Source organism: Ovis aries, chromosome 4 (genome assembly GCF_016772045.2).
Source record: "Ovis aries strain OAR_USU_Benz2616 breed Rambouillet chromosome 4, ARS-UI_Ramb_v3.0, whole genome shotgun sequence".
In the NCBI taxonomy this organism is placed as follows: domain Eukaryota; kingdom Metazoa; phylum Chordata; class Mammalia; order Artiodactyla; family Bovidae; genus Ovis; species Ovis aries.
The window spans coordinates 76488988-76501861 of record NC_056057.1 but is presented as its reverse complement, the minus strand read 5'-3'; the positions used below and the strand labels follow the sequence as shown (position 1 = coordinate 76501861).

The window sequence follows — 12874 nt, the reverse complement described above, 5'->3', positions numbered from 1 at the left end:
AGAGTCTGCTTGGACAGAGAAGCCAGCACTACCCTCCTCTGGTCCCTGTTCTGAGGGACGGCAGCACCCAGCTCAGCAGAGAACACACGCATGGGTACTAACAGCAGGAGCAGGTGCCAACCAGGCCATCTGAGGATGCGCCCAAGGCCAGGCCTGCACAGAGGTGGCCAGTCAGTTCCTCATTTCCCAGTGAGGCCAGAAAAAAACTGTTGGGTGGAAGCCATTGGTGCGACTTAATCACCCAGGTGAGAGAGACCCGAATGCCCCACTTATAAGCTGAGGGCTTTGAGGGCTGCACACAGAGCCCAGAGAAGTCCAGAGGAGTAGGACGGCCAATCTCAGGGTGCTGCCACCTCACAGCATCATGGGCACCAGCCCTGCACCGCCACAGGGGGCACCCCTCCAAGGCAGCCTTATGGAAAATGCATCACTCAGCCCATAACCATAGACACGCACTGTCCAGACAAGGCAGCCCAGCAGGACCTCAGACCAACATCACCCACAGAAGGTTCTGGAAGCACCTCAGCTCTGTGATGAGCCACCTCAACCAGAACTGTGGACTGCCACCTTCTGAAACACACTGTCACGGCCCAGGACAGTGATCAGCAAGCCACAGCCCACCGGCCGCTTCTGCCCACCAGCTGTGCCCCTTGGAGTTAAGAGCTGTCTTAACATTTCTAAACCTTTAAAGAAAAATCAGAAGAATAGTATTTCAGTGACACATGAAAATCATATCAAGTTCAAATGTCAGTGTCCACAAATGAACGAGGCTGGGACATGTTAGCTTCGGTGCCTCTGGGGCGACTTCCACATGCAGTGCCAGTGGGCCAGTCCGTGGGGCCCCGAAGGCTGGAAAGCCCTGTTTGGGCTCCTTCAAGAAGAGTCAGCAGCCCATGATCTAGAATCACATGGGCCACAATGGCTGTGTCACCAATATGCAGATCCTTTGTCTAGTCTTAAAAAGGAACGAGAAAGGAAATTCAGGTCAAAATCCTGGCGTGTGACTATCCCCTAGGAGGGTTTTCCTCTCTGTCTCGTGAACATTGAGTACGTGCCTCAGAAACTCAGTGCAGACGCACCATCAGTCCTGAACCCTGGCACCTGTGGTTATAACTGCACAGTTACAAGTATGTTTCTTATATAAATTCACCATCAGGGAACAACATCTCCGCCAAGTCAGGCACATGGAGGACTTCACTGCTGCCGTCTCTAATGCTGCTCATTATGGACAGAACGTCTTTAAGCACAGGAAACATTCTTTAGGTCCTGAACAGCTTTTATCTGTTCTTAAGAGAAATCACTGATGACATAAGGCCCAGTGAGTATCCTCCACCAAGAACTCAAGACTAAACCACGTGGAGGGGGTGCAACCATCCAGGAGAATCACAGGATATTTCTGCTGAAAATTAGTGTGGGTAGGGTGAGGACAAGCACAAACAGAGACCACTGTTTGCATCCAGCGGGAAGACAGAGTCGCACAGTCTGGTCCTTGCCTGCCCTCCCCAGGCCAGGATGCCATTCCTGGCACTCGTGGGCAGGAAGGGCCCATTCTGCAGGTCTGGTAGGTTTGGGGGAAGTCAGCAATCTCAACCCCCTAGCAACCACGATGAATTTCCCTTGAAGTCAACCTCTATAAATTCAAATTAAGAGGGCTTCTCTCTCATGGTGTGTTTCCTGAATCATCTCCAGAAGGGTTCACAGGCCACCAGAATAGGGCAAGAGATGAGCAAATGGTTTCCAGGAAGTTTCAACATATTCCCGGTTAATCCCACTACCAAGACTTGTCTCAAAAGGCAAGCGTAGTTTAGGAAAACGATGTTTTAGGGGACCCTACGTGGTAAGTTCATCCCTTGTGGACCAGATATTATAAATAGTTTTATAATTCAGTTCATTAAAAAAGTGAATTGTTGAAATGGAATGATGGTGATGGAGGTGCACTTCAAGGTCTAGGAGCCAGAATCCCTGGGAGACATAGCTGGCAGCAGGTCTGGGTGCCCCAGGCGGGCATCTCTCCCCAGCACTGGGCACTGCAGTGCTCTGGGTGATTTAAAGACCACTGCTTCACAGGCCTGTGAAGGGATCTTGGGCAAAAGCGGCCCACCAGCAGTATCCTAACATGTAAAAATCAATAGGCCATGCACGGTAAAAAAAAAAAAAAATACAGAGCCCGTTTTAATTGACAAGAATTGTTTAAAGAAAAAAAAAGTCTCTTTAAGCTTGCACCAAAATACAAATATGGAGAGAAGCACCTTAATATAACATAATCCTTGAATAAAAGCCCTGGTTAACTTAATTTAGTAAGAGAACTAGTGGGGCTCCCTGGCTGTTTGTGGGAAAATGTAATCGAATCTGGCGTGAGAGTAAGCAACAGAAGCAGAGAGCAGCAAACGCCGTGTGTGCACCCAGGGACTTTTCCTCGCAGCCGAGTGACCATCGAATTCACTGAGTGTGGGAGCTCTGAACACCATTAGCCGCTGTCTGCCCTCCTCATTCAGTACCCTTGCAGGAAACTCACCTGGAAAGTCTGATAACTCAAAAGGAAGGTTCTTTTACACTAAGGTCCATAATGCAAAGGGCTTTTGTGCAGCTTTTGAGTATGAAAAGTCTGAAGGAAGAAACATTTCAAGGTGGAATCTTCGAGATGTCCTGATGGTGTAAAGTAAGTGCAGGGGGCAGATTCCTTCTTCTGGGACGGAGCCCCACCCCTCAACCCCCAACCCTCTCTGAGCATTCCTCTCACATGCTGCATGAGCTCAAGGTGTCTGAGAAAATGCATCAGATTTGAGGAATCCAGAGCAGTGCAGGAAGAGGCTACAAACAAGCCAAGGCAGTTGAGAAACCAGAGAAGTAAGAAGGGAGGCAGTTCCAGGAGGCTGGAAAAGGGTGCCGAGCAGGTCACGAAGCCAGGACAAGGCACCCCACAGCCACCCTGCAAGCACGGACATGTCACGTCCACCCCACCAGGCTGGCCTGCTCAGAAAGGACCATATGACTCCTGTAGTAGCATCCTGCCCACAGTCTCATGCCAATCAACTGGCATCATTCAGGTGGCACAGAGTCCAATGTCGTATGCCTTAATAGTACCCTTTGCTTTTTAAACAGGAGTTTTCCATGAAAAGCAACAAACGTATGAAAATGAAAGGATTACCTCCCAGGGGCCCCCACCTTAGCTTCACCATGTACAACTGTGCATTTAGGAACCTCAATCCTATACATTCTGAAGCCAGACTCCAGGAGGCTGGATGACTATTTCCCTCCCCTTAGGATACGTATGAAAACCTAACCACAAAACCCTAAAGAAGCAGGCAATCAGGGTGAAGAGGCAGTCCCCCCTGGGCCCCCAAGCGGGTGCTCACCCTGCAGTGAATGACGACAACGTGTTGGGGGTCGCTGTTCAGCCAGGCCTCCTGCGCCTTGCAGATGGTGCACACCTTATCCAGGGGTGGCGCGTGCAGCTCCGGCCAGCCCACGTCCAGAATCTACAGGAAAGAAAGGAGGCTTTCTGGTGTCCATCTTCAAGGAGCCCTATGAAGCCATCTCAAGATCTTTTTTTTTTTTAATTTAGCAAAATATTTCATTTTATAACATAGAACAACATTGTGTGCTCCTTTTCTAAAACTTAGTGGGAACTGTGGCTCCTTTACTGAAAAGAAAAATATGAAGGGTTATATTTTCCCCACGAGACATCTACTCCCCGGTCTTATCTGCTTTTGTGCAGCTGGAATGACAACTCTAGAAAGGGCTTTCAGGAGCTGCTAATGGTGCACGGCTCATGGGGAGAGGCCCAGGCCTGGCGAGATCTGAAACAGGAGTTCTTGGCATGAGCTGCTGCCAAAATTCCTCTCTTCAGACTCAAATCGCAGTTTGGGAAAATGCGGTGAGCCACTCCCCCACACAAGGGGCAGATAACTACGGGGAGGGAGATGCCTATCACACGGGACACTCCTCAAAAGAAAGGAATGTGCCCAGGAGGGAGGGAGGAGGCCTTCAAACCTTGGTTACAATTCAGGAACAAAGAAAGTCTGTGCCCCAAAACACAAACTCTCACCCACTTGACACACATCCCCACCTCTAAGCCTGCGGGCCACGCAGGGCTGTTATTTCTGCTTTCCTTTCCTTTTTTAAGAAGGGAGGAGGCAGAGCTCCGTCTTACTATAAAAGCAATAGAAATTGTGTATTGATGGAAAAATTCAGAAAAATGCTGGAAGCAGGCAAAGGCACACACCCCTTCTGCCATGCAGAGTGATCAGCTATAACATTCTGATGAATCCCTTATTCTTTTCTATGTAGCTGAAATACTATATTCTATAAATTCTATATTCTGCCCTTGTTAACGAGCAATAAAACAAACAGGCAATTTACCATACTATTTTCTTATCCTGATAGCTGCAAAATACTCTAACATATGAAATAGAGTATGTGTATATATATATCATATATACCACAACTTACACTTATACAGTCGTAAAATTTCCCCCCTAAATCTTTGTTATTAAGCAGAATAATGTATGGAAGGGGAGAGTGTGCTGTACAGACAGGGCAGGAAGGAGATCTTTGAGGTAAAAATGTCTGGATTTGATTGTGGTAGTGGTGACGTAAATCTACATAGAATGAGACGGCAGAGAAACACACACACACACGCACACACACACACACACACACACACACCCATGTAAACCCAGTGGGAGTTGCACGCAGTCTGTGGGTTGTACCAACGTCAACTTCCTGCCATCAGTATTTTACTACAAGTCGTGCAAGACAGTACTACTGGGGACAGCTGGGTCAGGGGTGTGCGGGATCGCCCTGTATTATTTTTGCAGTTTCCTGTGACATTGCAGCTACTTCAAACTAAAAAATTTTAAGGAAAAAAATAAGCCATGGATATGAACAGTTCCTAATAGCCGTTATTAAGTCATATTCCACAGAGACTTACGACATAACCTTTTTGCACAAGCAGGATAAGCATCACAGACACTTAACAAAATTCAGAATATACAAAGGGCTAAGGTCCTACCTTTGGGTTAAGCTTCGTAAGGTCATATCTCTTTTCCGAGAGGTTTAACACCTACAAAGGGGAAATAAGAAGCTATTAGACTAATCATTGTCCTCAGACCAAAGGGAACAACTGCACTCTCACAGGCTCTTTGCCTTCAAGAGATTCGGCAGATTATGAAAAAGACTGAAATGTACAGATATGGACACAACAGATAATAAGGACAGTCACCTCTTGGTGGCTCAGATGGTAAAGGATCTGCCTATAATGCGGAAGACTCAGGCTGGATCCCTGGATCAGGAAGACTCCCTGGAAAAGGGAATGGCGATCCACTCCAGTATTCTTGCCTGGAGAATCCCATGGACAGAGGAGCCTGGTGGGCTACAGTCCATGGGGTCTTATAGAGTCGGACATGACTGAGCAACTAACACTTTTGAGGAGAGCATACACTTCCTATGGGACTGGCCTTGGTTCCGCAGGGGAACAAGGTAAGGGGTGGAGGGCCCTGGGCCTGCAGGGGGGCCTGGTCTCAGGAAGCCCCAGCCAGCCCAGAGCCCCAGGCTGCGCTCACAGAGAAGCAGAGCTGCTTGTGGAACCTGATCACACCTCAAGCAAAGGAAAAACTAAGACAGCATTGGAGCAGAAGGGGCTCCACGTACTTCTCTCTTCAGAGATGGAGGATATAGAGACATGAGAGGAAGGAGCTCCAGGGATGGGGTCCACAGCTCCTTTACCCCAGAACAAGCTACACCCTGGACCATGGGCTCCATTAAAACCTGCCTCAGAGAGCCGATGCAGTTGTGTGTATGTGTTGGGGAGCAGGGGGTGATTAGCCTCCACATGTGCTTGTCAGAGCACACAGTTCAGATATACAGTGAGGAAGAAGTGTGTCCGGCCCAGGGTTCTCAACTCAGGCTCCATGGAAAACAAACACATCTTTCCTCCGACTTTTCAAAAAGGTCCTTATCCTCGAATGAGGTGAGGACCCACAGCCTCACCATTTTGCAAGGTGGACTCAGGCTCTGACAAGGCACCACCACTGTGAGGGGAAGTGCCCCAGCCCCCAGCCCCCTGACCCCTGACCCCAGGCCTCAGGTCCCAGGCCTTCACCCTCGGTGAGCAGCAAGTGGGGGAGGAGGGAGGAGGCATCCCATCCCCTGGGCTGGGTGTCAGGAGGAGGAGACCATTCCTGCAGCTGTGATCAAGGACAGGGTGGGACGATCTCATGGGCTGGACCCCACCCTCCCCGCCTGTCACCAGGCTACGCAGAGGACAGTGGGAAAGCCACAGGCTGAGCAGGGGCTGCTGGAAGACACTGGGCGGTCACCTCCCTCTCTCTGCCTCCAGGGCCACCCGCCCAGCCGTTTAGACATCTGAGGAGACTGATAAGGATGACAATAACTGCCTTGTCAGTTTAGGGTGAAGATTAGCTGCCTTATGGAGATAAAGAGGCCCTCTAGCAGCAGGTCTGGACAAACGAGAGGAGCTGTCATCTAACTCAAGCAGTGGAAGATGGAGCCACAGAGCCACCTGCCGGACTGGGGTCTCAAGAACAAGAAAGGGTAGGTGGAAAGAGAGGACGTTCAGGAAGACTGGTCCTCTTCATCCTCCTCAAATGGCCGGTTAGCTCAGTTGATTAGAGTGTGGTGCTAATAACACTAAGGTGATGGGTTCGATCCCTATATGGGCCAGAAACTTACAGTGGACTTCCCAGGTAGCTCAGCTGGTAAAGAATCTGCCTGCAATGCAGGAGACCCCGATTTGATTCCTGGGTTGGGAAGATCCCCTGGAGGAGGGCATGGCAACCCACTCCAGTATCCTTGCCTAGAGAATGCTCATGGGCAGAGGAACCTGGTGGCTACAGTCCATGGGGTCACAAAGAGTCAGACACGACTGAATGACTAAGCACACCACAGCACCTTCCTCAGACATGTGCTCTGTTCAACAACCTCATATCTGTTTGAAAGGGAACTAGGGTGGAAGGTAGTTCTGGATGCCCACCCTCCAGTCCCGGCTTCACTTCAGAGGGAGGGGTGCTAACCCCAGCAGCAGGGAAGGAAGCTGGCAGCCCTCGGGGTGCACGTGGGCCACGAGCTGGGGGGTGGCGCGCTTTCATGAGGAGCCCAGATGCTCCACTGCACAGCAGGCTATGTGGCACGACAGCCTCCCTGGGGCGGGTCCCCTCCCCGCACCACCACTGGTCAAGCGAACTGCAGAGGAACCAGCCTGTATTCCCACCCGCAGGCTCCTCAGTCCCCACACATGGGGACCTTCGCTCATCGAGTTTCAGCAAACTCAGCGGCCCCCAGTCCCTCAGCCCCCCACCCCGCCGCACCCCCTGGCCACCCTCATTCTCAATGCCCCCCCACCTCACGGTCCCCACCCTCAGTGCCCCTCGCCTCCCTCATGCCCAGTGTCCCCACTCACCAAGTAGTTGTCCCCATGCTTGGAGCGTAGCATGCGCGTCACCTCCTGCAGATTGTGCAGGTAAGACTCCTCGGAGCAGCCCGCAGGGAAGGACACAGCGATGATGCGCTCCGTGATGTAGGTGAGATCCAGTTCGCGGCCGTCCTCCATGGCGGGGCTCAGCCCTGCAGGCCTGGGAGACACACGGGCAGCTGTCAGGAAAGGGGCCAAGCGCCAGGAGGGACGTTCGCTCACTGTTCACACCCGGACCTGATGACAGGCTTCTGGGAATTTACTGATTCTCATCACAGGAGGGCACAAAGCTAAAACTTCCTTAACGGTTATGACTGGGGCACTGCTAGCTACAACCAGGGAACACACTGAGGCTCCTGGTAGGGGGCAGGTCTGATGGAAAGCCAGGCTGGGAGACATCAGCAAGTGTCTAGCCACATCTGCAGGTCCCATGCTCGGGGAGATGTGGAGGCCCACTGCCCAGGGAGGAGGCTGGCCTGTGCTGCAGAGGAGGAGCTGCGAGGGAATTCCAGCAGCTGGGAGGCAAGGGCTGGCGTCCATGAGAAGAGCTGTGTGCCGGCTCTCCTGAGACTGCACCTGGGTTAACCTAGAGGGCAGGCATCAGGAGGAAGGGGTCTGGAAGAGGATAAAAATGCCATGCAATGAAGCCAGCAGAGGGGAGGACTTAGTGAGGGCCACCGGGTGGGGAGAGTCTGCAGTCTGTGAGCCCAGGATAACGCTTCCAGCAAGCAGCATCCAGGCTCTGCTTCCTCATCACTAGGACTGTGCAATGGAGACCACAGGCCCCAGAGCCCCTCCCAGGAAGAGCCTTCTAGGTGCAGGTGCTGTCAGGAATAGAAGGTGAAAAATCCAGGTGAGAGGTGATGGGGTCAACCCCAAAGACTGGTGAATCCAGGGAGCAGTGCAGGACAGTCACGGAAGGGTGGTTTTAATCTATCAAATCCCCCACCAGCAGCTTTAGGGGCTCGTAGCTGTTGTTTGTGTACTACTCCTATTACATGAGTCTCTCTCCTAATTCTGAAAAAAATTCAAAAGTATACTAAATAGTTCAAACACACTTCTGAGTATTCATCATCCAATTTCAAAATGGACACACAGCCAAGCTTTTTCCATCTATACTCCCTGTTACCCCCTTCCTCACTGTGATTGCCCTGAAAAAACCCAAGACATTATATGTCATTTCTATAAGTATTTTTGCATTCATTTCTAAAAGACAAAGATATATTTAGAACTATCTACAATGCAATTATGATGCCCAAAAGAAATAATATCCTCAAATATCCAGTATCTTAAATCTATTTTTTAATTGGTTTATTCAAATACAAACAATCACCAAGATATTTTTCTCTACCTTATGCACCAGACATGAATGTAAAAGAGTTCTGTTTACTTTAAAAAATCAAATCACATCTTTTGACACTGGAACTCCCCTGGTGGCTCAGAGAGTAAAGAATCTGCCTGCAATGCAGGAGACTCAGGTTCGCTCCCTGGGTCGGAAAGATCCCCTGAAGAAGGGCACAGCAACCCACTCCAGTATTCTTGCTGAAGAATTTCATGGACAAAGGAGCCTGATAGGCTATAGTCCACGGAGTCGCAAAGAGGAGATTGAGCAACAGTGACCTATTAAAAAATAATGAGCTTTTCATGTGCTGAAGTCAATTCTAGAACTCTCCCCAAGGCTACATTTCACAGTCAAATCACAGGAACGTAATTACTGATTGGACGTTTCCACAACCAGGATTTCTAATGCTAGGACATTACATTCCAGAAAGAGACACACATATGATATTTATCAGCTTTGAGCATTTCTATTTAAAACTGAAAAAGACATTAAGATTACTACAGAATAAAATAACACCATGCCCGGGCTTCCTCTGCAAGAGCTGACCCAAGGCCAGAGGCACAGAAGTAGCTTCAGTAACGGACACTCACCTGAACGGTTTGTCACAGCACAGAGAAGCAGGTGTTGATGATGCCCCTGGAGCCTGCAAATGACAAGACAAGGGTCATTCTCAAATCTCCTGTGCTGCCAGCCCACACATTGCAAACCCCACTGGGAAGAAAGGATGGCAGTTGTTTCACATGATCATAAATGCTGTCAGACCCCTCACTATTGGCTCATCTTATCACCTGGGAGGGTCGCCAGCTTATCAGGACATCTCAGCCCTAAGACCTCAGATCCCAAGTGACACAATTCCACTAATCAACAGCAGGGCGGGTTGCCATGACCCCTGATCAGGGCAAGGTAAGCAGTCCTTGGTCATGGCCTATCTGTCCCAGTATACAGGAAGCCCTCAATCAACGTTGGCACTATTACATCATTGTAGTTACATCTGCTCAAAAGAACCAGTTACTGATTTTCAGAGAATTCTCCATTTTTACCACCCTATTTTTGAAAAGCTTATCTGACAGGGAAAAAAACTTCAGGTTATAATTACTTTCCAGTCTACACAACCCTTGTGTATGTGTGTGAGTGTGCGTGTTAAACTCCAAGGCGTGTGTGCAAATTAAAGTCGCTTCAGTCGTGTCCACCTCTTTGTGATCCTATGGACTGTAGCCTACCAGGCTCCTCTATATCCACTATTTCAGGAGATGAATCCAATAACTTTGTGAGAGAAATTACCTCCCCATTTGAGAAGTGGGGAAACCAAGGCACAGAGAGGTATAAGGTCTCGTGGAAAACAGCAGAGAGAGGAGAACCCCGATGTCCCTGTCTCAGCTCCCCTGAACGCCTTTCTCTCAAGAGGCTCCTTTCTCTGCTGCCTTCTGTGAGCTCCTGCCTGCCTGCTGCGTCTCATGGATAGGGCTCTGTGGACCAGCCCAGGACATGCTTTGAGTAGATGACACGGGGTAACCCTGCAGCAGGCTAGAGCTGGCCAAGGTGGACAAAGCCCCGGCACCCTCTTCTGCTCCTGCCCACCCTGGCCCTGGGGAACCCTTCTCAGACAGGATCTGACATCCTCCCTTGCCTGGTGCCCACCTGGGCACCTGGCTCACAGTGGCTCCCCCAGTGTGAAGCGAAGGGATGAGTGAATACCAAGTTTATTTCAGGGATCAATGAGAGATGACCTCCTGAAATTACACAACCTGTGGCCAAGCCAACCCTCAACTGCAGAGGTCGTGACCTGGGCCCCAGACAAAAGCAGGACCTGGAAGGCACTCTCCTCCATGCTCAGATGTGAGAGTGGGCTCCGGGCGTCCACACGCAGTGGCTGATCTTCCCTAGCCAGGACACATGCCTCTAGTTCATCTCCTCCTCTCACAGAGGCGCCTGGGGACCAACTGAGATGGTCCCCATGGGTGCCAGGTACCAGAACTTGCCCTCCACTGTTCCCGTGTCCCAGCCTCTGAGACCACCTCCCAGTGGGCGACAGGCCTCACACCCCATGTCTGTACTGTTTTGGGCTCCACACTGGTCCTGCCCATCTTCCCAACACCCCAGATTTCTGATGGCTCAGGCCATATAGACTCCAAACAATGAGATCTGGGGTCGGGGGGGGGGGGGGGGGGGGAGGGTCCATTAGAAAGTAAAGATTAAAATCTAAAAATATATTTTTTTAAAGTATTGCTAAAATGTAAATGAAATGTAAACTAATTCATTTTAGAAAACAGCTTGTCCATAAATATAAAAAGCCCTTAAAAGGTCTGAAACACGTGACAGCAATGCGAGGAGTGACTCAAGAAATAACTGGGGAAGGCCGTAAGTCTCTATGGACCAGGGTGCTCGCTGCGTTATGTGGGTAACAGTGAAAAATACACAGCCTAAGAGCTCAACCCTGCGACTTAGTGACATTAGATCAATCGTGGGGCTCACAGATGGGGACACACTTGTGGGCCTGCAGAGACGCCATGATGTGTGACAGCAATAGCACTAACAGTCACGTGGCCGCTCCTGGCGCAGGGTGCGTGACTCACACACTCACTCACACCTACACACGCACACCTGGTCTATCAGTGTGCAGGCTGCCTGGGCAGCAGCATGGTTCTGGAATGTCTCACTACATATTTTTTATTATTTTTTCTTCTACATGCATTTTTTTTTTCCTTTTCTACTGAGAACAGTTTACTTCTGTATACTGGAGAAAGTGCCAACCCCAGGGTCAGCTCAGACGAGGTGCCAGCTCCTGGTGTGGCATTCAGGTCTTCCCACCAGTGACAGAACTCTGACACTCCTGGAGGGAAGACAGTGAGGGAGCCTCTGAGGGTGGACACTAAGTACCTGGGAACTGGAACATTCTTGGCCTACCTAGAGTTACTGCATGACAGCTGCAGGGGCCTAAAAGAGACCCCACCCTCTCCATGGCCACGTCACAGGCCCTGAACACTGTGCACAGGGCCATCCAGCCTGTCCTTCCTCCCAAGGGCTTCATCTCCCTTAGGACTCAGCTACTAGTCTTGGCAGATCATCAAGATTCCAGAAGAGCTGGTTTTAAGCTAACCTGACTCCAAACATCCCCATGTCTGAGAACCACCGTCCCAGTCGAGGGCACACAGCACCGTCTACTGTTCCTTCAGCTCATGCGCTTTCCATTTTGCTTTATACTGTGAATGTGTATAAGGAAGGCGCACAATATCTCCGCAATGTGGGACATGCACATAATTTATACATAAATGAACATAATGTAGTGCATTCACACTCCATTACAATTAAACATACGTAGGTCCCAGCCCTGGGGGGGAGTACATAAACCTGTCAGGAGACCACTGCTCCCAATCAACCAGCAAAAGGGACTGATTATGTCTTCTGATATTTGCAAACATCTCTGCATTTTCACTAAGAAGCTGCAAACCCTGGTAAGCAGATTGTGCAAACCTCTGTGACAAAGCAAAGCAGGAGAGCAGACAACACTCTGAAGGGAGGGGAAGCCACGGGGGTCCTGCGGCCCAGACCAACTGCGGACGTCCGAGCACTGACATGACCAGGCCAAGCTGCCCACCCCTAGGCTGACCCCGCCTCACTGCTTAGCCTGTGAGGGTCATTCCTGAACACTGGGGAATTCCCTCATCATTCCTGACACACAGGCGCTGAGTTTCAAGGGGGCTACAAAGCCTTCTCCAAAAGCCCCCATCATCCCTTACTCTGCCGTGGTGTGGCTTCAAGGTCCAAGAGAACAGACTTAGTTTTGCTCTGTAATTCCCCAAATCAGCACATGAGCAAGAGATACCTCCTGTTACAGAAGCCACCAAGCTGAGCAGCTTCTGGGCCTCAAGTCCCAGGAGGGCAGGGAGGGTGGGCCTGGAGGGGCAGTACCCACAATCCCTGCAGCAGCCTCAAAGCCTCGCGGCTCCACAGAGGGTCCGAGCCAGCCCTCACCCACAGCAAGTCCGGAACACCACTGCCCTTCACATGACAGATGTGTTAGATGATAAATGACAGCTAGATGGTACAACAGATGATAAATGCATAGCTAGATGGTACAACAGACAGATGATAAACAGGTT

At 50.3% G+C, this 12874-nt stretch overlaps 1 protein-coding gene across 16 annotated transcripts in view; it reads right to left on the bottom strand.

The window, feature by feature from the left end:
* TNS3 (tensin 3) overlaps positions 1–12874 on the bottom strand; it is a 223416-nt gene that overhangs the window by 112072 nt on the left and 98470 nt on the right. For all 16 annotated transcript variants that reach the window (XM_060415058.1, XM_060415061.1, XM_060415059.1 and 13 more), the window contains 4 exons: positions 9365–9417; positions 7421–7592; positions 5015–5065; positions 3357–3479 (listed from right to left, as the gene is read on the bottom strand). In XM_060415058.1, the coding sequence (XP_060271041.1) occupies positions 3357–3479; positions 5015–5065; positions 7421–7570 (324 nt within the window). In that variant the 5' untranslated portion in view covers positions 7571–7592; positions 9365–9417. The remainder of the gene's footprint in view (positions 1–3356; positions 3480–5014; positions 5066–7420; positions 7593–9364; positions 9418–12874) is intronic.